At 45.7% G+C, this 22,705-nt stretch overlaps 1 protein-coding gene across 3 annotated transcripts in view; it reads right to left on the bottom strand.

Moving 5' to 3' along the window:
* Positions 1–2,302: 2,302 nt before the first annotated feature.
* The window catches only part of trappc11 (trafficking protein particle complex subunit 11), a 44,861-nt gene continuing 24,458 nt past the window's right edge, over positions 2,303–22,705 (bottom strand). For 2 of the 3 annotated variants that reach the window (XM_079529138.1, XM_079529139.1), the window contains exons 21-30: positions 22,358–22,506; positions 19,340–19,461; positions 15,955–16,074; positions 14,340–14,405; positions 13,353–13,509; positions 10,347–10,458; positions 6,072–6,163; positions 5,629–5,762; positions 3,568–3,735; positions 2,303–3,302 (exon numbers count right to left, since the gene is read on the bottom strand). In XM_079529138.1, the coding sequence (XP_079385264.1) occupies positions 3,258–3,302; positions 3,568–3,735; positions 5,629–5,762; positions 6,072–6,163; positions 10,347–10,458; positions 13,353–13,509; positions 14,340–14,405; positions 15,955–16,074; positions 19,340–19,461; positions 22,358–22,506 (1,165 nt within the window). In that variant the 3' untranslated portion in view covers positions 2,303–3,257. The remainder of the gene's footprint in view (positions 3,303–3,567; positions 3,736–5,628; positions 5,763–6,071; positions 6,164–10,346; positions 10,459–13,352; positions 13,510–14,339; positions 14,406–15,954; positions 16,075–19,339; positions 19,462–22,357; positions 22,507–22,705) is intronic. The other variant, XR_013792354.1, reaches the window with a different exon arrangement.

A 22,705-nucleotide genomic window follows, 5' to 3' on the forward strand; every position in this document is an offset into this window, starting at 1 on the left:
GGTGTCATGTGGGGTTCCAACTCCAAGACCTTACCAGGGTGTCATGTGGGGTTCCAACTCCAGACCTTACCAGGGTGTCATGTGGGGTTCCAACTCCAGACCTTACCAGGGTGTCATGTGGGGTTCCAACTCCAGACCTTACCAGGGTGTCATGTGGGGTTCCAACTCCAGACCTTACCAGGGTGTCATGTGGGGTTCCAACTCCAAGACCTTACCAGGGTGTCATGTGGGGTTCCAACTCCAGACCTTACCAGGGTGTCATGTGGGGTTCCTGGAGGAGCAAGACCTTACCAGGGTGTCATGTGGGGTTCCTGGAGGAGCAAGACCTTACCAGGGTGTCATGTGGGGTTCCTGGAGGAGCAATACCTTACCAGGGTGTCATGTGGGGTTCCTGGAGGAGCAAGACCTTACCAGGGTGTCATGTGGGGTTCCAACTCCAGACCTTACCAGGGTGTCATGTGGGGTTCCAACTCCAGACCTTACCAGGGTGTCATGTGGGGTTCCAACTCCAGACCTTACCAGGGTGTCATGTGGGGTTCCAACTCCAGACCTTACCAGGGTGTCATGTGGGGTTCCAACTCCAGACCTTACCAGGGTGTCATGTGGGGTTCCAACTCCAGACCTTACCAGGGTGTCATGTGGGGTTCCAACTCCAAGACCTTACCAGGGTGTCATGTGGGGTTCCAACTCCAGACCTTACCAGGGTGTCATGTGGGGTTCCTGGAGGAGCAAGACCTTACCAGGGTGTCATGTGGGGTTCCATCACATTTTTAGATTGACAGTTGTAGACACGTGTTTACTTTCAGCAACCATACATTGATTAATCACTGTTAAAGGAGCATTCAGTGATTTGGGTGATTTGGAAAACCACCCAGTCCGCCCGGTAACAAAATGTGCACATGCACGCTCTACAGTGGGGGGAAGTGCAACAGGCCAACAGCATGTGCACCAAGGCCCGCCCCCAGTCGATCATGATTGGAGGAAGGCCCCTCTCATCCTGATTGGATGAAGGCTTTGCCACCCGCCACCAAAACTGAAACTAGGGTTTTTTGACCCCAGGGGCTCACTGGGGACAGGGAGGAACTCCTTATATGGTCAGCACACTCTATAGTAGGGAGGATTATCCAGAAAAAAAGAAAAAATAAGTGATATTTGAATTAAGTCAAATCACTGAATATACCTTTAAAATGGCCTCCCTATTTTTTTATCATGTCATTACAGGCAAAAAAAAAACTGTACAAAATAAAATCCTACCCGAGGGAAACAAAAGCACGCTGGAACAGGACCTAGTGGTCTGAAACCTTTTGTCAGAATGTGACAAAGTGAATGCTGAGGGACAATAAGAAGGTATTGTTCTTGTGTCAACACATTTTGTGCCCAAGACGTCCTGGGTGGACGTCCTGGGTATTACCGCACGTGCATAGCCCAAGACGTCTGTGGACGTCTTTGAAAAAAAAAATATATATATATATTTTTATTTATTTTTTATTAAAAAAAAATCAGAAAAATCAAAACACTTTTTTTTAACACGTGGTGCCAAAGTTTGTGTTTTCGCCATTGAGAATGCATTTGGCGTTTAAATTAAATAACTCAGAAACTATAAAACATTTCAAAGTAAAAAGTTCCAGCATGTGTCTCCACAGTCAGCTGAATGATAAAAAATGTGAATGGATTTTCTAGGTGAAAGTGATTTTGGGCAGTTTTGCGTGGGCTCTCAATGTTTAATATGTTATGATGATGATGATGATGATGAGACTGGTCTGGCAGGTTGAATGCCACTCCAGAGGAACAGAGGGTTTGTTTTGTGAACTTTGGTGAAATTGAAAATGCGGGTTAACTTTTTGTTTTACTGCCCTAAATACGACGACATAAGAGAGAAGGCATTTCTTAGTAAAAATAAATCTCTTCTATCTGTGATTTCCTTGAGGTAGATGATTATGAAAAACTGGAGATACGTTTTGTTAAAATAAAGGAGATTGTTATATTTTATGTTATATCATTTTACATTATGTATATTATTGTATTACAATATACTGTATGTATCCCTTTTTTTCTTTTTACTATTTTAAAACATTTAAAATAGTTCAACTAGCCAATCTACATCGACACGTTGTGAGCTTGTAGATCAGCTATTTTAACTATTTTTAAATGTTTTCAAATATAGTGAAAAAAAAATGCAAATACGTTTAGGGATAAGGGGTGGTGTAAGATATAGCTGTCTGTGTGCAGGACGCAAATCAATCAATCAATCAATCATTACCATCACATTATCCTCACAAACCTTCAAAAACAACTCACACCATCAGATGTGCATCACTTTATTTTCACTGATAGAACGACAAAGCGTTAAGACGAGAGCTGCAGCCACACACGCACACGGATGGTCATTAAATGTACTGCATAATGTTAGAAACACAGAAACACAATGTATGGAGTTGGGTTACAAACAGCCCCAAAACGTCTTGACAAGCTATTAATTAATTCACAAGAACTCTACATAGAAGAATTGCTGTTTTGATCAACGTTGGCCTGTTATCTCTCCTAAGGGTACCACACATCAATACAGCATGGAGTTGTGGACAAAATCTTATCCAACGATGACAAACTATTCTTAAGAGAGGCTAAATGTCATCAAATGGTGGCCCGTGGCTCAAATGCCGAATAAATAATGGGCCTTGACATGAAGAAGGTTGAAAACCACTGGTCGATAGCAATGCTATCTATCAGAATATACATTGCTACGAAAACACTTTCCAGGAAGCCTCTGGTTTCTGTTCATATTTCAGTGAGATATTAAAATTAACTTACAGACACTTTGAGATCATGTGATTCGACAACACTCTGTAACCATCTGAACCCCAGCATCCATCGTTCTGCTGGGGAACATCAGCCAAAATAACATCTACAGCAGATCTACAAGCTCATCCAACGCACCATGTTATAGATCGGCTAGCTTCGGCCACATAGATTTGCTGTGGATCGACTGGAGAAAAAAAGTACAGAGTCAACTTCGGTCCAGTTTACTAAGTGGTAGGGCAGTTAATGTCACCATCATGTATTTATTGATTTTTGTAAAAATGTTAAGTTAATGAAGTTGAAGAAAACTCTGAGTGGGAGCAGATTCTCAGCACGGTTTCAGCGCTAGATGTAAGAAATTAAGGAATGTGTGTGTGTGCGTGTGTGTGCGTGTGTGTGTGTGTGCGCACGCGTGCGTGTGTGTGTGTGCGTGCGTGCGCACGTCCGTCCATTCGTCCATCTCAGGCAGCCGCGATGGAGTCCTCATCCGCCTGGTGTCCCTGAGGCTGAAAATGAAAGCCAGTGCAACCGTTACACGTCTGAAACCACTGGATCTCACGTAGCCAGAAAAAAACTGCTCCACTATTTCTGAATGCTACAGCAGATACAGTCTGGAACCCGCCGGCGTGTGTGTGTGTGTGTTTGTTGGTGTGTGTGTGTGTGTGTGTGTGTGTGTATTACCTTTATGAAGATGCGTTGCGGTAGGAAGCGTCTCAGGGTGTGTGTGTGTTGGTGTGTGTGTGTTGGTGTGTGTGTGTGTGTGTGTGTTACCTTTATGAAGATGCGTTGCGGTAGGAAGCGTCTCAGGGTGTGTGTGTTGGTTTGGGGACATCGAGGCAGGCTGATGCTCAGCTGGGGGAGGGTCTGGTAGCCCGCCATCAGAGGGTAGAAGTTATACAGCATGTCCTGCTCTGAGCCGGGCAGGATGCGCAGACGGACCTACACGCAAGCGCACACGCACACATACACACACACACACACGCACACACAAGTACGTGTGCACAGACACAGACACAGTGTAACCATTTATTTATGACTCCACTGTTACGGACCACTCTTGGTCTAGGGGCAAACTTGGCCCATAACAGTTGGAAGGACGAAACTGATGTCACTTGTGTAAAAGTATTTAGTACTGCACGTGCTTACATAGTTATTTACAAGCGTTGCGCATGACAGAATAAATATATATATATAAATATACAATGGCTCAGAATGAATGAAATATATATATCTACAAAGGCTCAGAATATTGAGTATCAGTTACACCACATAAAGGAGAAACATAAAGGAGAGACTAATATTGAGTATCAGTTACACCACATAAAGGAGAAACATAAAGGAGAGACTAACATTGAGTATCAGTTACACCACATAAAGGAGAAACATAAAGGAGAGACTAACATTGTAGGTGCAGTAAGGTTAGGTTACCTTGAAAACGTTTACAAAATCCTGGCATGTGTTTTAATGATACAACAATCATGTCACTCAGTACTATATACGATATACCGTAAGTAACAGTACTCAGTACTCAGTACTCTATGGATATACCGTAAGTAACAGTACTCAGTACTCTATGGATATACCGTAAGTAACAGCGTCTCTGCCATACTGTATATGACAGCTGCCAATTGTAGCAGAGACACCACAACACTGTGCCAGCCAACCTTTGTGGCTATCCCCAGTTGTTTAAACCCTCTAACAACCTTTGTGGCTATCCCCAGTTGTTTAAACCCTCTAACAACCTTTGTGGCTATCCCCAGTTGTTTAAACCCTCTAACATCCTTTGTGGCTATCCCCAGTTGTTTAAACCCTCTAACATCCTTTGTGGCTATCCCCAGTTGTTTAAACCCTCTAACATCCTTTGTGGCTATCCCCAGTTGTTTAAACCCTCTAACATCCTTTGTGGCTATCCCCAGTTGTTTAAACCCTCTAACATCCTGTCACACGCACACACACTTTACAATTTAGGCATTTAAGCAGACGCTCTCAATCCAGAGTGATTTACAGTAAGCAGGAACAACACATGGAAATACATCAAATGCATTGAAAAAAAATTGTCATCAAGAATTACTTTATTTAGAAAAATAAGATAATGCACGCACGCACAGAACTTTGTGCTCGTCATGAAAGTGATTGAGAATCAGACCAGGGCAGTGAGTGCAGAAGGAGCACCTGTTTGAGTCCAGAGAACATGAAGGCGTCAGAACTCACCTGTTTGAGTCCAGAGAACATGGTGTCAGAACTCACCTGTTTGAGTCCAGAGAACATGAAGGCGTCAGAACTCACCTGTTTGAGTCCAGAGAACATGAAGGCGTCAGAACTCACCTGTTTGAGTCCAGAGAACATGAAGGCGTCAGAACTCACCTGTTTGAGTCCAGAGAACATGAAGGCGTCAGAACTCACCTGTTTGAGCCCAGAGAACATGAAGGCGTCAGAACTCACCTGTTTGAGGCCAGAGAACATGAAGGCGTCAGAACTCACCTGTTTGAGGCCAGATAACATGAAGGCGTCAGAACTCACCTGTTTGAGCCCAGAGAACATGAAGGCGTCAGAACTCACCTGTTTGAGGCCAGAGAACATGAAGGCGTCAGAACTCACCTGTTTGAGGCCAGAGAACATGACGACGTCAGAACTCACCTGTTTTAGGCCAGAGAACATGAAGGCGTCAGAACTCACCTGTTTGAGGCCAGAGAACATGAAGGCGTCAGAACTCACCTGTTTGAGGCCAGAGAACATGAAGGCGTCAGAACTCACCTGTTTGAGGCCAGAGAACATGAAGGCGTCAGAACTCACCTGTTTGAGGCCAGAGAACATGAAGGCGTCAGAACTCACCTGTTTGAGGCCAGAGAACATGAAGGCGTCAGAAGGCTCCACAGCCATCTCTACCTCCTGCACCAGAGACGTTCTGTTCTGCAGGTGGTAACACACCGCCAGAGACTCCCTGACACGACCCAGCGACGGCAGGTCTGCGCACACACACACACACACACACACACACACACACACACACACACACACACACACACACACACACACACACACACACACACACACACACACACACACACACACACACACACACACACACACACACACACACACACACACACACACACACACACACAGAGAACAGGGCATTCACCATAAGTTCACCATAATTCTGCCCAAACCCGACCCTACATACAGGCCTGTTGAGAACACTAATACACAACTACTGAATTTTGTGCGCGCACGTGTGTGTGTGTGCATGCGTGTGCGCGTGTGTGTGTACTCACCAGCATGGACATACAGGGGGATGGTCTCTACCAGGACATGAGGCAGAGTGACAGCCGTCTGGACCAATGGGCTATCAGGACTGGACGACTGTCTGCAGGAGGACAGGTGGAGGAACCATTAAAAGACCCGTGGCTTCTGATTGGTCTGTGGTGCGGGTTGGGAAACAACCCACCAGTTTGACAATGTACTACTGCTGTTGTCCTGCGACGTCCCCTTATCATTCACTAAACTCACCCCACACAGCTACTGCTGTTGTCCTGCGACGTCCCCTCATCATTCACTAAACTCACCCCACACAGCTACTGCTGTTGTCCTGCGACGTCCCCTCATCATTCACTAAACTCACCCCACACAGCTACTGCTGTTGTCCTGCGACGTCCCCTCATCATTCACTAAACTCACCCCACACAGCTACTGCTGTTGTCCTGCGACGTCCCCTCATCATTCACTAAACTCACCCCACACAGCTACTGCTGTTGTCCTGCGACGTCCCCTCATCATTCACTAAACTCACCCCACACAGCTACTGCTGTTGTCCTGCGACGTCCCCTCATCATTCAGAGAATGTAATGTTTGTTTTGGCACCGTTTGTTTTACATCACCATTACATCACCTAATCAACATGAGTTAGACTTTAATATATTAGCGCCCCTCACTTCACACGGGTGTGATTGTTTTAAGCTTAGGTAGATACTGGCTTTGAGAAAAAAACATTTAACTGGGTACATGATTAATTGGTGACTAGGCTATAACTATAATCTAGCTGATCTTGAGGCCTACCAAAACGGGTTAAAGAAATCTTGACAAACAGTATCCAGTGATCTGATGTGTAATGCGGGAGGATTACATTTGCCATATTAGGAGATCAACAGTCATCGGCTTCCTTGATTGGCCAACCCAACGGATCGACTTGGTGGATTGGCCAAACTTTGCAGGCCATTTATGCCACAAGTGATAACACACTCATTACGTCCCCATTGTTACTCAGTTTGTTTCTGTATACATCAAACATCATTTACAGTGTGAGAAATGTTTAGCTGGACGGTACATCTGACTGGAGGACCAAACGGAGGCCATCATGCTGTTGTTTCAGTGCAGCACAAGTTGTACGCCTTTGGAGGGCGCTGTTATGACGACAAGGCTCTGATTGACGACAAGGCTTTGATTGGTGTGCACGTTTTAAACACAGTGCCTTTACGCTGGAGGACGTTGCCCACGGTGACAACAGGAAGAGGAGAACGCCACCATGAGGTTCCATTCTCGCGCTACGGCCACTCAGCTGTGCTTGTTGAAGATGTTGTCTACCTCTGGGGAGGTTTACATAACTACTTAACTACAACGTACTGCAACGTGCTTTATGCATTTGATGTGGACACCCACAGATGGTTTAAACCCAGGGTTTCAGGGGCTGTTCCAGAGCCGAGGTACTACCACTCAGCCTGTGTCTTGGGGAAGCTCATGATTATCCATGGAGGATCCCTCCGGCAGATTAGATACACTACTGACACACACAAGTTGGACACTACCACAATGGTCTGGTCTGTAATTAACACCAGAGGAACTCCACCCCCTGTTTCATCCTGTCACTCTGCTACCATCATAGGGACCAAGATGTTTGTATTTGGAGGCCATAGGGGTCAGTACAACGACACCATCAGAGTGTTTGACACAGAGACCAACTATTGGCTGAGCACACCTTCTGCACAGCTTCTTCCAGAAGGACGCTGGTTTCATTCAGCCTTTGCCTACAATGGAGAGCTGTTCATATTTGGTGGTAAAGGCGGGGAACAAGACTTCAATGATCTGTGCAAATTCAATCCAGAGACCTTCTCCTGGAAGAAGGTTCAACTCAAGCCACCCAGGTAGAAGAACGCATCACTGCATGCGTGGCTGACATCTCACAGTGGATGTCTTCCAACCACCTCAAGCTGAACCCAGACAAGACTGAGCTTCTGTTCTTCCCAGCTAAGTCCTGCCCTATGCGGGAGCTAACTATCTCCGTAGACAACGCCCTGGTAAAGTCTGTCCCGACAGCCAGGAACCTTGGTGTTGTCCTGGACAGTCAGCTCTCGTTCAAAACACACATCACAGCTGTCACTAGATCCTGTAGGTTTACACTCTACAACATACGACGAATTAGACCGTTCCTCACCCAGGAGTCAGCCCAGCTCCTAATCCAGACAACAGTCTTGTCAAAACTTGACTATTGTAACTCCCTCCTTACTGGCCTACCGGCATGTGCACTTAAGCCCCTCCAACTGATCCAAAATGCCGCAGCCCGCTTGGTCTTCAACCAGCCAAAATTCTCACACGTCACCCCCCTTCTCCGCTCCCTCCATTGGCTCCCGGTCGCTGCCCGCACAGAATACAAAACTCTGATGCTGGCATTCAAAGCAACCAAAGGCCCCCCCATATCTCACAAGTATGATCGTACCCTACAAACCCTCCCGCGCACTCAGATCAGCCAACGCAGGGAAGCTGGAGGTACCTTCACTAAAAACGCCGGGACAACGCTCCACACGTCCCAAACTCTTCTCCCTTCTGGCTCCAAAACTATGGAATGCACTTCCCATCACAGTCAGAACTGCAGCCTCACTCCCAATCTTCCGCCGTAGTCTGAAAACCCACCTCTTCAGACTCCACCATGGCCCGTAGCACTTGCCCTAGCCTAGCCCCTTAGATAGCACATTATGTAGACTTAGATAGTATTTTAAACAGACTTATAGCTTGTTACGTAGACAGCTCTAGAATTGCACTTTATGTAGTCATAGCACTTTATAGTACACATGTATAATATATTATATAGTATAGTATGTATAGTTTACATAGATACTCCACTGTTACGTTCTTAGTCTACGCATGATTCATGATAACTACTTTTTATATATGTGATATATGCCATGCTTCTGTTATTGCTTAATGTAAATCGCTCTGGATTAAGAGCGTCTGCTAAATGCCTAAATTGTAAATTGTAAATTGTAAGAGGAAAGGACCAGGTCCAGTGAGCAGTATGTGCTGTTGCATGGTGGGAGATCATACTATCTTCCTCTCTGCATACCGTGGTCTCCTGTACATCCTAGACTTAAGTCCGAGTCTGAGGACCTTATGCAAGCTAGCGGTCACGCGGTACGGTCTGGAGCAGTCTGAACTCCCACACGACATCAGGTGGGAACTGGCAGCCATGACTGGCAACAGGAAGAGAAGAATCACACCCAGTGTGAAGTGAGCGGCACCTTGGATCCAAGGAATCTCAGTGCTGCTGCTGCTGCTGCACCCACTAATAAGTATCTGAAGATGATGATGATGAATTGACCCACATGATGTCACAGGGGGCGGGACAATAAATAATAAATCACACTTGTGTGAAGTGAGGGGCGCTCTTATCATCATACATAATCACATTCCGTGCTCAGCCAATCAAATGGTACGTGGTACAAACACACACACACACAGACAGAGCTGTGCATAGCGCCCCTCAAAAATAGACACCCAAACACACACGGTCAAATGTTGGAGCGGCAAAAATAAAAGCAGTCCGCAAAAAGAATACCATTAGAAAGTGGAACCATTGGACCAATAAGAATGCTTGTTGTGGCCTGGGCCGTGGCGCAGCGGTCATCATTTACGTCCATAACATTAAATGCCATTAACAATGAAGAGAATTTAATGTTTGTTTTGGCACCGTTTGTTTTACATCACCATTACATCACCTAATCAACATGAGTTGATTGACTTTAATATATTAGCGCCCCTCACTTCACACGGGTGTGATTTTATTTAAGCTTAGGCAGATACCGGCTTTGAGAAAAAAAAAATCACACCCGTGTGAACTGAGTGGTGCAACTCCCCTCTCCCCCTGCCTCTCTCTCTCTCATTAGCAGGTAACAGTGCAACACTATCTCTCTCTGTCTCTGGCACAACAGTGCCACTTTTGCCCCTACTGGTACTCTAAACATCGGGACATAGTCACATAGGTTAGGAAATAGGGACATTGCTGTTCCTTGGAGTGGTTCCACCACTCAAAAAACATTCAACTGGGTACATTAATTGGTGACTAGGCTATAACTATAATCTAGCTGATCTTGAGGCCTACAAAAACGGGGGGAAAAAATCTTATCAACTAGTCAACTAGTACCAACAAGGTCAACTAGTGGATTCACTACTCGTCTAGTTGAATAGTTGACTAGTTGCTTAAAGCCCTAGTGCATGTGTGTGTGCATGTGTGTGTGTGTGTGTGTGTGTGCGTGTGTGTGTGTGTGTGTGCGCATACACACCTCCTCCATGATACCAGGTACTGCCCCGCCCCCACGGTGTTGTTATCGTTGTCTACTGGAGGACACTGGAGACTGAAACACTCACTGCCACACTCCCCCGTCTGGAGGACCACTGCACGCACACACGCACGCACGCATGCACGCACGCCATTATTAACTTTTTGTTTTGCACAATAAAACATGAAAACATGATCTGAACATTCATTTGAAAATAGCTCATCTAATTGTGAGCTGCATAGTTTTAAAGACAACCTCTCCTACACGACCGGATCACAAACTGTTAGGCGAGGAGAGGAGAGGGCGCGCTCAAGTCTTGAGGAGTACAGAGGAAAGGAACAGCCACAGTCTCTTAGGAGTACCAGTAGTTTCTTATGAACAAAGGGAGTCTAGTACCAACGCGCCTCAAGCCTGGAATGGCTGGTCCGGTGCATCACAGGAACCCGGACACCCGGATGCAGAAGGAGGAGAGGACACTGGAGCGGCGCGGACATTTTAACCCATTTTGGGCGGGAACCCCGTTTGGTGTTTACCGTGTTTTAAGCATTATGTTACACTTTAGCTATTGAAAAATAGCAGATCTACAAGCACATAGCGCTGCACCGAGTGCCGCGCTACAAGCTTGTAGGTCTGCTATTTTTGAAATATCGTGAAAATGTGGCGCCAATCTTTGAATATATATTCTTTCAGAGCGAACGTTTTCTCAAATCTTTGCTTCTGGGGAGGTTCCTGGAACAACATATTTTCAGATGGGGGTCGGCGGCCAAATACATACAGGTATATTTTTGAAAATGTTTGAGAACGACTGACATAGAAACGTGGGTTTTTCAGAAAACTTTAGAAGACATTTGTAGAATCGTCCTCAGGTCTAAATGGGTTAAAGGGGCATTCCACTCATTTTCAACATTTTACTATGTCATTAATATACCTTAGAGCTGTTGTGTGGAAATAATAAAAAAGTCCCCCCATTCTATGTTTCTTAGAACTGGAGGTCTGAAAAAAATCATTAACATGGTGAAACACATCTTGATGATGTCATCAAGATGTGTTTCACCATGTTAATGATTCTTTTCATACTTTTCATACTAGGAAACACATAATGGGGGGACTTTTGTATTATTTCCACACAAAAGCTCTAAGGTATGTTAATGACATGGTAAAATGTTGAAAATGAGTGGAATGCCCCTTTAAGCCTTTTATTAGGTGCTATAGTATACAAAAACGACTAATGTTTCCACCTCTGCGGTCTTCATCAGAGTCATGACTCTGACTCTGCATTTAGATTCTTATGAACTGGGTTTGTTAACACAACCGAAGCCGCCAGCATCTGTCAAAATAAAGGCGCTAGAGTGCCAGCAGATATGACATTTTACTCTGAAAGGTCCCCCCCAAAACCGGAAGACATAATCTTCCATTCTTACCTCGTGCTGGTCACGCTAAAGTCTCTCTCTAAGCGTTCATATTCTAAACGAGATGCATGCTGGAGTCAGAAATGAAGACAGAACATTGTCCTTCAGTCAAAACCATGGAGACCTCCCTAGATTAGGAGTTACGAGCCATTATTTTGGAGCCGCAAATAAGGAAATGAACGGCAGCACGCACGCGCAAAACACAAGGAGTACAGTGCAGAAGGAGAGGCCAACCAAAAAAATATATATATTTATTTTATATCAATAAAAAAGCCCAAAAGATGTGTATATACATCCAAGGCCTCCTGTGGTTTGATTAGAAAAGACGGGTATACACATCCTTAGCAAAAATGCTGCACAACAGCAGACAGTCTAGTCCAAATGCTCGTAGAAAGTGTTTCTCTAGATAGACGTCCAAGTTCATAAGAAACTATTCAAGAGAGTGTGGATAATCCTTTCATTGTAGAGCTGCATAGTTGTCCAGTGATTCAGTGGTATTGGTACGGCTCAATGTCAGCTCATTTCAGCGGTATTGGTACGGCTCAATGTCAGCTCATTTCAGCGGTATTGGTACGGCTCAATGTCAGCTCATTTCAGTGGTATTGGTACGGCTCAATGTCAGCTCATTTCTCTGTATATCTGATTCCGTGGTATTGGTACGGCTCAATGTCAGCTCATTTCTCTGTATATCTGGTATTGGTACGGCTCAATGTCAGCTCATTGTCCAGTGATTCAGTGGTATTGGTACGGCTCCATGTCAGCTCATTTCTCTGTATATCTGATTGTTGTTTAACAGGTTCCGTTCATCCGACGTGACCACACGTCCTAGGGAATCCAACCGACGGGTTGCAATGACGTGTGTACATGTCATTGTCATAACCACAAGACCAGCTCAGTGGCCTTGTGGTTAGAGTGTCCGCCCTGAGACTGGGAGGTCGGGGTTCGATCCCCGGCCGGGTCATACCAAAGACTCTAAAAATGGGACCCAGTGCCTCCCTGCTTGACACTCAGCATCAAGGGTTGGATTGGGGGTAAGTCCCTGCGACATACTAGCGTCATGTCCAGGGGGTGTACTTGTACATCAAGCTGCCTCACGCTACAGAAACAGGAGATAGGCTCCTGCCCTATGGGCCTCATGGCTCGGCAAGGCTACTTACTACATGTCCTAGCGCATCTTCAAAGAGAATAATATTCAGATTTTTTTCCTTTTTAGCGTACGGTGACTCTAAGGCCACCGTACGCTTCGCTCTTCGTTGATATTAGCGTCCCGTTCACTTAGCTGTTAGCGCGGCAGAAATAATGCCTGGTATCTGCTAATCCAGGGCGCTCTCTGTGGTTTTGATCTGATGGATATACTAAGCGCTTCATTTCTGATTTCTCATCCGCCTCTCGTTCAAAGTATGAACGCTTTGGAATATTTAGCGATATAATGAAAACGAGAGCAAGGTAAGGGGGGGGGGGAGGTTCTGAGTAAAAGCGTCCATGTTTTCCCGGCACCCCAGAGCTCCTATTTTGAAGGACTGATTGTGTTAAAAGGGGCGAAACAGACGTTTGGAACGTATCCAATGTTCAATGACAAAACACCAAACAATCATGGTACCTTGTTGGAGCTGGGAGGTCATCTGGGGGGTCGTAGGGGTCATGGTGATCAGCTGCAGAGAGGAGGTGCTGAGGAGCAGCGGCCAGGGAGACGAGGAGAGGAGGTCTGTCATCAGGAGGAACGGGATGTCTGCTACCACGCGGTCTAGAGGCTCAAACTACACACACACACATACACACACACACACACACACAGGATGTCAGGCACCACGCTATCCAATGGCTCAAAGTAACTTAAGGCCTGCAGGGTCAAACGTGAGGGGAGCACATTCATTCCACTATGCATTCGGCTCCGTTCCATTCCAGGCTGTGAACCCTTGGCGACAGACAGGCTAGTTTTATATGCATTGCTCTGCACATTCCTTAGCTTAGGGTCAGTCTAGTATTCTAACCATGTCTAGCATTTATTGCTGGTAATAATAGCTGTCAAACCAAACCCTTCCCAGAGGCTGAGGAGCAAATCATTCATCAAATGTTTAACTCAACATGTATTTTTCTTTTTTTTCTGTTCTTTTTTTGGTGAAAGTTGGGGGGTCCTTATTTTCTGTATTCTTAACCCATTTTGGACTGATGGCGATTAAAAAATAGTTTTCTGAAAAACCCATGTTTCTATGTCACTTGTGCTCAACCTTTTTCATGTCAAGGACCCCCAGAATTATCTCTATTGGGCCACGGACCCCCATCTCAAAACACGTTGTTCCAGGGATCCCCCAGAAGCAAATATTTTAGTTAAAAACGTTCGCTCTGAAATATATATATTCAAAGATTTCCACCACATTTTCACAACTTTTCAAAAATAGCAGACCTCGTAGAGCTCGTAGATCTGCTATTTTTCAATAGCTAAAGTATAACATAATGCTTAAAACACCAAAAGGGGTTCCCGCCCAAAATGGGTTATACCGTTTCCTGATAACTATAAATGTTGGGATCTTTTACATCATTTTACCCATTTCACCCAGTAGTCTACTGAAACTTGTCCTCTGCTCACCTTAGTGGACACGAACTTGGCAGACACTTCGAACGGAACCACTGTCTCTATGGCGACGGTCTCATCCTGGAAGAAAAAGGGTGAATAAAAATGGTAAATGTTTCATTCATAGCACTGTATGTAACAGAGTTAGAAATATCCTTGTATTCATTTCTACAAAATCACCATACTTGCTTTTCACCATGTATTGCTTAGAGTACTAAAGCCACCTGGTGGATGAACAGCGCAACTGCATGCAGTGTCCCCTGAGGAAAATGATTTCCATGCAGCAGGTGGGTGCAAGAGAGCTCCGTTGCAAACAAAAAATATATTTTTGGGGTTTTATATTAACCCATTTTGGACTGAGGTCGATTAAAAAGAAAAAGTCTTCTAAATCCTAACATTTTTCAGAAAAACCCATGTTTCTGGTGCTCAAACTTTTTCATGTCAAGGACCCCCAGAATTATCTCTATTGGGCCACGGACCCCCATCTCAAAATATGTAGTTCCAGGGACCTCCCAGAAGCCAATATTTTAGTTAAAAATGTTCGTTCTGAAATATATATTCAAAGATTTGCGCCACATTTTCACAACTTTTCAAAAATAGCAGACCTACAAGCTCATAGCGCGCCACCGAGTGACGCGCTATGAGCTTGTAGATCTGCTATTTTTCAATAGCTAAAGTAGAACAGAATGCTTAAAACACCATAAAGGGTTCCCGCCCAAAATGGGTTAATTATTTCCACTCTTTGTTACACAGATTTGTGTACTGTATGCTGCTGCTGCTGCGCTGTGGATGACCAGTGTCAATATATGCATGTGTTTATACCAGGTAGGCTTTGTTGAATGTCAAACATTGTTGTGTTGTATAACCCCAGCATTGTGAATTTGGGTGTTTTGTAAGGGATAAGGGTTTTTATTGGCTGATAATAGGCTGATAGTGTTTTATGCTCCATCTGTGGTATTTTTGGAATGTTCTGCAAGTTGTAAATTATTTAAAAAAATAGCTCTCACAGGTTTAGGAGCTTTATGAAAGAAATAAGAAATGAATTAAAGGACAACTTTAATTGTTTTCAACCACAGTTCATGTTTTAGGTTGTTATTAGAGAAAGTAAAAGATGAGTGTTAATTTTGTTTAATTTGCTGCTTTCTTTCATTTTAGCGATTTTAGCTATTTTTGAGGGGCATTCGAACATGGGGCTAATATTGTTTTACAAAATGTTAGTTAATTCTTTATTATTATTTACTATAGTCCTACTAGACCCCAGGAAATGACATCTGGCCACACAAGATCACATGATCTACTGAATGTGAAGGCGGGGAGGTACCTATAACATTTTGTAAAAAAAAAATACATATTTAGCCCGCCTGTCAAAACCAGCTAAAATCGCTAAAACGAAAGAAAGCAGCAAATGAAACAAAATACGCTCATCTTTTACTTTCTCTAATAACTTAAAACATGAACCTTGGTTGAAAAAATTGTTAAATTTTTCATAATGGGAGAGCTGTGTTTTTAATTGTTCAAAATAAATGGAGATGCCAGGCGGAGCGTTTCCAAACATTTCCACTCTGGAAGGAGGTTTTCACTTTGTTACGGTTTCAACCCCCGATAGCGCTGTACTGTAGGCTTACTGTACCTTGTGGCATTTACAGTCGATGTTCTGTCCCTCCACGGTGGTGTTGATGCTGTAAGCCACATGGAAGAGGAACACCCTGGGCCCCGTCGAAACACACCTCACGTACACACAGCGCTCTACCTGCAGAGGGACACACAATGGATTAGCCACTGACATTGTTTTATAGGGAAGGGGGAAGAGTCTAGGACGTGTGGAGCGTTGTTCAGGGTGTTTTAGGGAAGGGAGAAGAGTCTGGGACGTGTGGAGCCTTGTCCCAGGGTGTTTTAGGGAAGGGAGAAGAGTCTGGGACGTGTGGAGCGTTGTCCAGGGTGTTTTAGGGAAGGGAGAAGAGTCTGGGACGTGTGGAGCATTGTCCAGGGTGTTTTAGAGAAGGGAGAAGAGTCTGGGACGTGTGGAGCGTTGTCCAGGGTGTTTTAGGGAAGGGAGAAGAGTCTGGGACGTGTGGAGCCTTGTCCCAGGGTGTTTTAGGGAAGGGAGAAGAGTCTGGGACGTGTGGAGCCTTGTCCCAGGGTGTTTTAGGGAAGGGAGAAGAGTCTGGGACTTGTGGTGCGTTGTCCAGGGTGTTTTAGGGAAGGGGGAAGAGTCTGGGACGTGTGGAGCCTTGTCCCAGGGTGTTTTAGGGAAGGGAGAAGAGTCTGGGACGTGTGGAGCCTTGTCCCAGGGTGTTTTAGGGAAGGGAGAAGAGTCTGGGACTTGTGGTGCGTTGTCCAGGGTGTTTTAGGGAAGGGAGAAGAGTCTGGGACGTGTGGAGCCTTGTCCCAGGGTGTTTTAGGGAAGGGAGAAGAGTCTGGGACGTGTGGAGCGTTGTTCAGTGTGTTTTAGGGAAGGGAGAAGAGTCTGGGACGTGTGGAGCGTTGTTCAGTGTGTTTTAGGGAAGGGAGAAGAGTCTGGGACGTGTGGAGCCTTGTCCCAGGGTGTTTTAGGGAAGGGAGAAGAGTCTGGGACGTGTGGAGCCTTGTCCCAGGGTGTTTTAGGGAAGGGAGAAGAGTCTGGGACGTGTGGAGCCTTGTCCCAGGGTGTTTTAGGGAAGGGAGAAGAGTCTGGGACGTGTGGAGCATTGTCCCAGGGTGTTTTAGGGAAGGGAGAAGAGTCTGGGACGTGTGGAGCCTTGTCCCAGGGTGTTTTAGGGAAGGGAGAAGAGTCTGGGACGTGTGGAGCCTTGTCCCAGGGTGTTTTAGGGAAGGGAGAAGAGTCTGGGACGTGTGGAGCCTTGTCCCAGGGTGTTTTAGGGAAGGGAGAAGAGTCTGGGACGTGTGGTGCGTTGTCCAGGGTGTTTTAGGGAAGGGAGAAGAGTCTGGGACGTGTGGAGCGTTGTCCAGGGTGTTTTAGGGAAGGGAGAAGAGTCTGGGACGTGTGGAGCCTTGTCCCAGGGTGTTTTAGGGAAGGGAGAAGAGTCTGGGACGTGTGGAGCGTTGTCCAGGGTGTTTTAGGGAAGGGAGAAGAGTCTGGGACGTGTGGAGCGTTGTCCAGGGTGTTTTAGGGGAGAGAAGAGTCTGGGACGTGTGGAGCATTGTCCAGGGTGTTTTAGAGAAGGGAGAAGAGTCTGGGACGTGTGGAGAGTTGTCCAGGGTGTTTTAGGGAAGGGAGAAGAGTCTGGGACGTATGGAGCGTTGTCCAGGGTGTTTTAGGGAAGGGAGAAGAGTCTGGGACGTGTGGAGCGTTGTCCCAGGGTGTTTTAGAGAAGGGAGAAGAGTCTGGGACGTGTGGAGCGTTGTTCAGGGTGTTTTAGAGAAGGGAGAAGAGTCTGGGACGTGTGGAGCGTTGTCCAGGGTGTTTTAGAGAAGGGAGAAGAGTCTGGGACGTGTGGAGCGTTGTCCAGGGTGTTTTAGGGAAGGGAGAAGAGTCTGGGACGTGTGGAGCGTTGTCCAGGGTGTTTTAGAGAAGGGAGAAGAGTCTGGGACGTGTGGAGCGTTGTCCAGGGTGTTTTAGGGAAGGGAGAAGAGTCTGGGACGTATGGAGCGTTGTCCAGGGTGTTTTAGGGAAGGGAGAAGAGTCTGGGACGTGTGGAGCGTTGTCCCAGGGTGTTTTAGAGCAGGGAGAAGAGTCTGGGACGTGTGGAGCGTTGTTCAGGGTGTTTTAGAGAAGGGAGAAGAGTCTGGGACGTGTGGAGCATTGTCCAGGGTGTTTTAGAGAAGGGAGAAGAGTCTGGGACGTGTGGAGCGTTGTCCAGGGTGTTTTAGGGAAGGGAGAAGAGTCTGGGACGTATGGAGCGTTGTCCAGGGTGTTTTAGGGAAGGGAGAAGAGTCTGGGACGTGTGGAGCGTTGTCCCAGGGTGTTTTAGAGAAGGGAGAAGAGTCTGGGACGTGTGGAGCGTTGTCCAGGGTGTTTTAGGGAAGGGAGAAGAGTCTGGGACGTATGGAGCGTTGTCCAGGGTGTTTTAGGGAAGGGAGAAGAGTCTGGGACGTGTGGAGCGTTGTCCCAGGGTGTTTTAGAGAAGGGAGAAGAGTCTGGGACGTGTGGAGCATTGTTCAGGGTGTTTTAGAGAAGGGAGAAGAGTCTGGGACGTGTGGAGCGTTGTTCAGGGTGTTTTAGAGAAGGGAGAAGAGTCTGGGACGTGTGGAGCGTTGTCCCAGGGTGTTTTAGGGAAGGGAGAAGAGTCTGGGACGTGTGTAGCGTTGTCCAGGGTGTTTTAGGGAAGGGAGAAGAGTCTGGGACGTGTGGAGCGTTGTTCAGTGTGTTTTAGGGAAGGGAGGAGAGTCTGGGACGTGTGGAGCGTTGTCCAGGGTGTTTTAGGGAAGGGAGAAGAGTCTGGGACGTGTGGAGCGTTGTCCCAGGGTGTTTTAGAGAAGGGAGAAGAGTCTGGGACGTGTGGAGCGTTGTTCAGGGTGTTTTAGAGAAGGGAGAAGAGTCTGGGACGTGTGGAACGTTGTTCAGGGTGTTTTAGAGAAGGGAGAAGAGTCTGGGACGTGTGGAGCGTTGTCCCAGGGTGTTTTAGGGAAGGGAGAAGAGTCTGGGACGTGTGTAGCGTTGTCCAGGGTGTTTTAGGGAAGGGAGAAGAGTCTGGGACGTGTGGAGCGTTGTTCAGTGTGTTTTAGGGAAGGGAGGAGAGTCTGGGACGTGTGGAGCGTTGTCCAGGGTGTTTTAGGGAAGGGAGAAGAGTCTGGGACGTGTGGAGCGTTGTTCAGTGTGTTTTAGGGAAGGGAGGAGAGTCTGGGACGTGTGGAGCGTTGTCCAGGGTGTTTTAGGGAAGGGAGAAGAGTCTGGGACGTGTGGAGCGTTGTTCAGTGTGTTTTAGGGAAGGGAGGAGAGTCTGGGACGTGTGGAGCGTTGTCCAGGGTGTTTTAGGGAAGGGAGAAGAGTCTGGGACGTGTGGAGCGTTGTCCAGGGTGTTTTAGGGAAGGGAGAAGAGTCTGGGAGCTTTGTCTAGGGTGTTTTTTTAGGATACCTTGTCCCCAGGCTGGAGGTCTCCCAGGGGGATGTCTGGCAGCAGGGCGGGGTCCGTGTCGTCACACACTTTGGTGGGACTCAGCGTCACGTTGGTGGTCTGACTCAGGTTGGCATCCTGGCCTGGAGGGGGGGGGGGGGGGGGGGGGGGGAGCGAGAGAGAGAGCGAGAGAGAGAGCGAGAGAGAGAGCAGTGATTCTCAACCTATTTTCATTTCCACCATTTAACTCTTTGAGAGTTTCATGGATTTCTATATAGTTTTTAGACTTCTCTATGGCAGAATGGCGTTTTTGAATGATTTATTGAAAATTCTCTGTTGTGAATGTGTGACAACGAAAGACCTTCAGAGAAAGCTTGGCTTGTCTGCTTCCAGGAAAAAAATGAACTGAGTTGATAAAATGTTTAGTTGTGGTGTTGGAAGCCATTTAAAAGAGCCTGCATTTACACTGGGTAGTGTTTCTAGGACAACAAAAAAAGTTATGACCGGTTGAAGTTTTATTTTCTAAATAACTTTTTTTCTGCTGGGCGTACATAGCCATGCAATATCTCATTTTAAAGGGTGAGTTGTCTAGTTCAATTAAAATAAAATAAAAAGTTTCTCACATGTACCACTGTAGATATTTTGCCATCTATAAATAGCATGGTCAGTCATGATCAATCTGACCTATCCAGCTAAAAGTCCCCCTAGCTCTGAAATGGAACATCATATAAACTCAATTCTTTTTTGGGGTAAAATTAGACATTCTAACGCACATTTTGATATATACCATGTTTACATAGTCTTACCAGTACCGTGTCTATTCATGCATGTATCTCAAAAACCTGTTGTGAAGAAACAGTTTTGATAAAAAACTCATCCAAGGACATTGTTTTGATATGACTTTGTGCCCATGATATGTATCAAAATATAGACTTGAATGTATACTGTATTATAACAAAAAAAATTGGGTTCTTACCATCTACCGTTACAGAGTAAATCACAGTTGAAACTCGCTTAGTCAAACCATAAACCTCAGACTAGTGAACAAAATAGCCATGACAGGTCTAACTCATTGTAAAAGCTTGTCTTTTATTTTTTATGACTACTAACATAATACAATTATAATAAATATTACAGAAAATAAATAGGCCTACATACAAAACAGTTGTCCCCAAACTCCCCAGTGTCCCCAAACCACTGCATTCCAGTTGTTCTTGACGGTGTGTGTGTGTGTAGGCTAAATTTAAAAAAAAACAACAACTGAAATGAATGAATGCATCCGGTTCAGTGTCGGAGAACTCCATCGCAGTCTTGACTCTTCGTCTTCATCATCATCATCCTCCTCCTCCGATGCCAGTTCTAAATATATAAAAATAAACATTTAGCTGTAGTCAGCCCGGCCAATAGCCAGTTGGGGGGGGGGGGACGTAGGCTATCTGACATCATCGTCATCATCATCATCACACGGAGACACACTAAACAATGTACAATCATGATTGTATACAAATTTACAATATACAATGAATGCAATTATCATGCAAGCTCAGACGTCAATGAAACGTCATACAGATCTTATATAATACGCTACTGTTAGCTTCACTCCCCGTCCCCCCTCCGATCCTTGTAGCAACGTCATCATAACCACGCGTTGCTTCAGTAAACGATGCATGTTTGTTATCCGTCTTTGTAGACAGTAAATAAAAGGAGCGAACATTACTCTAAAGATCAGATCGCCTATAAGGCACGCTACAATATAAAATACTTGTACTGCCATGCGTGCATGCCTGCTACGATACATTTGTACTGCATCAACCAACCGATCGACACCAACCCCCCCCTCCAGCCCTTAGCCAGCACCAATGCACCGACCAACACCATTAGCCAGCACCTTCGGTGCTGGCTAATGGCTGGGGGCCATCGTGGTGAGTCATTCTGGCGTCATGATCTGACTAGTAGTAGTAATTATCCAAGCATCTATTTGTAGCGATCATCTTATGATTTCTGATCACTATAGAAGGGCATTTTCTACAATAAGATTACCTCAAAACATTCCGGGTTGATCGTCTTCTTCAATGGTTTCCCGGTATAGCTCATCGGACGACGATGGGGAGACAATGAAAAAAGGAGGGAGGGAGCAGCGAGTCTCGCTGTAAGCACTGGACCAGGGCTACTCCGCCTGGAGAAGGCGACTGGGACGCGTATGGATCAATACTACTACCACAAAACTCGCTCAAATAAATAGTACTGCTTTCAACTTTTTCTGCTAGAAAATCGCTCGGGCGAGACGGCAAACAGGCAAAACAATGAAAACTATGAAGACTCCCTCTGCCCCCACTGTTTACAGGGGGTGGGACCAGCTTCCAATGGCAACACGTACACGTGTGTCACGTGACACGGGTTTTCTGGGTAATGTAGTTGGAATATAAGCTCAGGAATTTAAACAGCGCTTCGGAGCATATTAATATGTTTAGATTCATCAAAAACTGTGAAGACGCCAATTGGCGTCATTGATCATTTACGGAATTCTGATGAAGACGCCAATTGGCGTCTTTCATCTTCTAAGGGTTAATATATTATGCATGCATGTCCACGGACCCCTGTTTGATCAAACATTTGGGGACCTCAATGTTTATTTAACTAATGGAACATCAGTGTTTATATTATTATAAATATCCTTTTTCTTCTTAAAATGTCTAAATACAATGCGCAAATACTTAGTATTGATAAAATTGATTATTTCCATTTCAAAACGATACGATACGATATTTGTCATTTACATATACGTCGATTTTTTTCAAATTAAAATCGATATGTCGATACAGTTAATATATCGTTACACCCCTAATTGTGACAGATTGTGTGTTATTGTGATTATGTGATGTGATTATCTAGTGATTGGGATAGATTGTACGTCCAGCCCTCAATCCAAAGGGATTTCACATCGATGTAGTTTCGAAGCATCGTTCCAATATCGACACCCATTCGTCGTGTTCAATGACTGGATCGTTTACAGCCCTGTTACCATGCCGACCCCAGTACCTGGTTTGAGACCGGCCGTCAGCTTGACGTCTCTGGCCACGCCCTCCTCCTGCGATTGGACGGTGATGCTGATGCGGTACATCTCATTGGTCAGCGCCGGCGGCTGGTGGCTCAGCACCACGGACACCTTGGGAACCCTGGAGATCACCCTGGGAAACCACCATCAACCCATCGTTACTGTGTGTGCGTGTGTGTGTGTGCATGCGTGCATGTGTGTGTGCGCATGTGTGTGTGTGTGTGTGTTACATGGTAGTGTGTTGGATGTGTGTGTGTGTGTGTGTGTGTGTGTGTGTGTGTGTGTGTGTGTGTGTGTGTGTGTGTGTGTGTGTTACATGGTAGTGTGTTGGA

This window comes from Electrona antarctica (genome assembly GCF_951216825.1).
Source record: "Electrona antarctica genome assembly, chromosome: 19".
In the NCBI taxonomy this organism is placed as follows: Eukaryota; Metazoa; Chordata; class Actinopteri; order Myctophiformes; family Myctophidae; genus Electrona; species Electrona antarctica.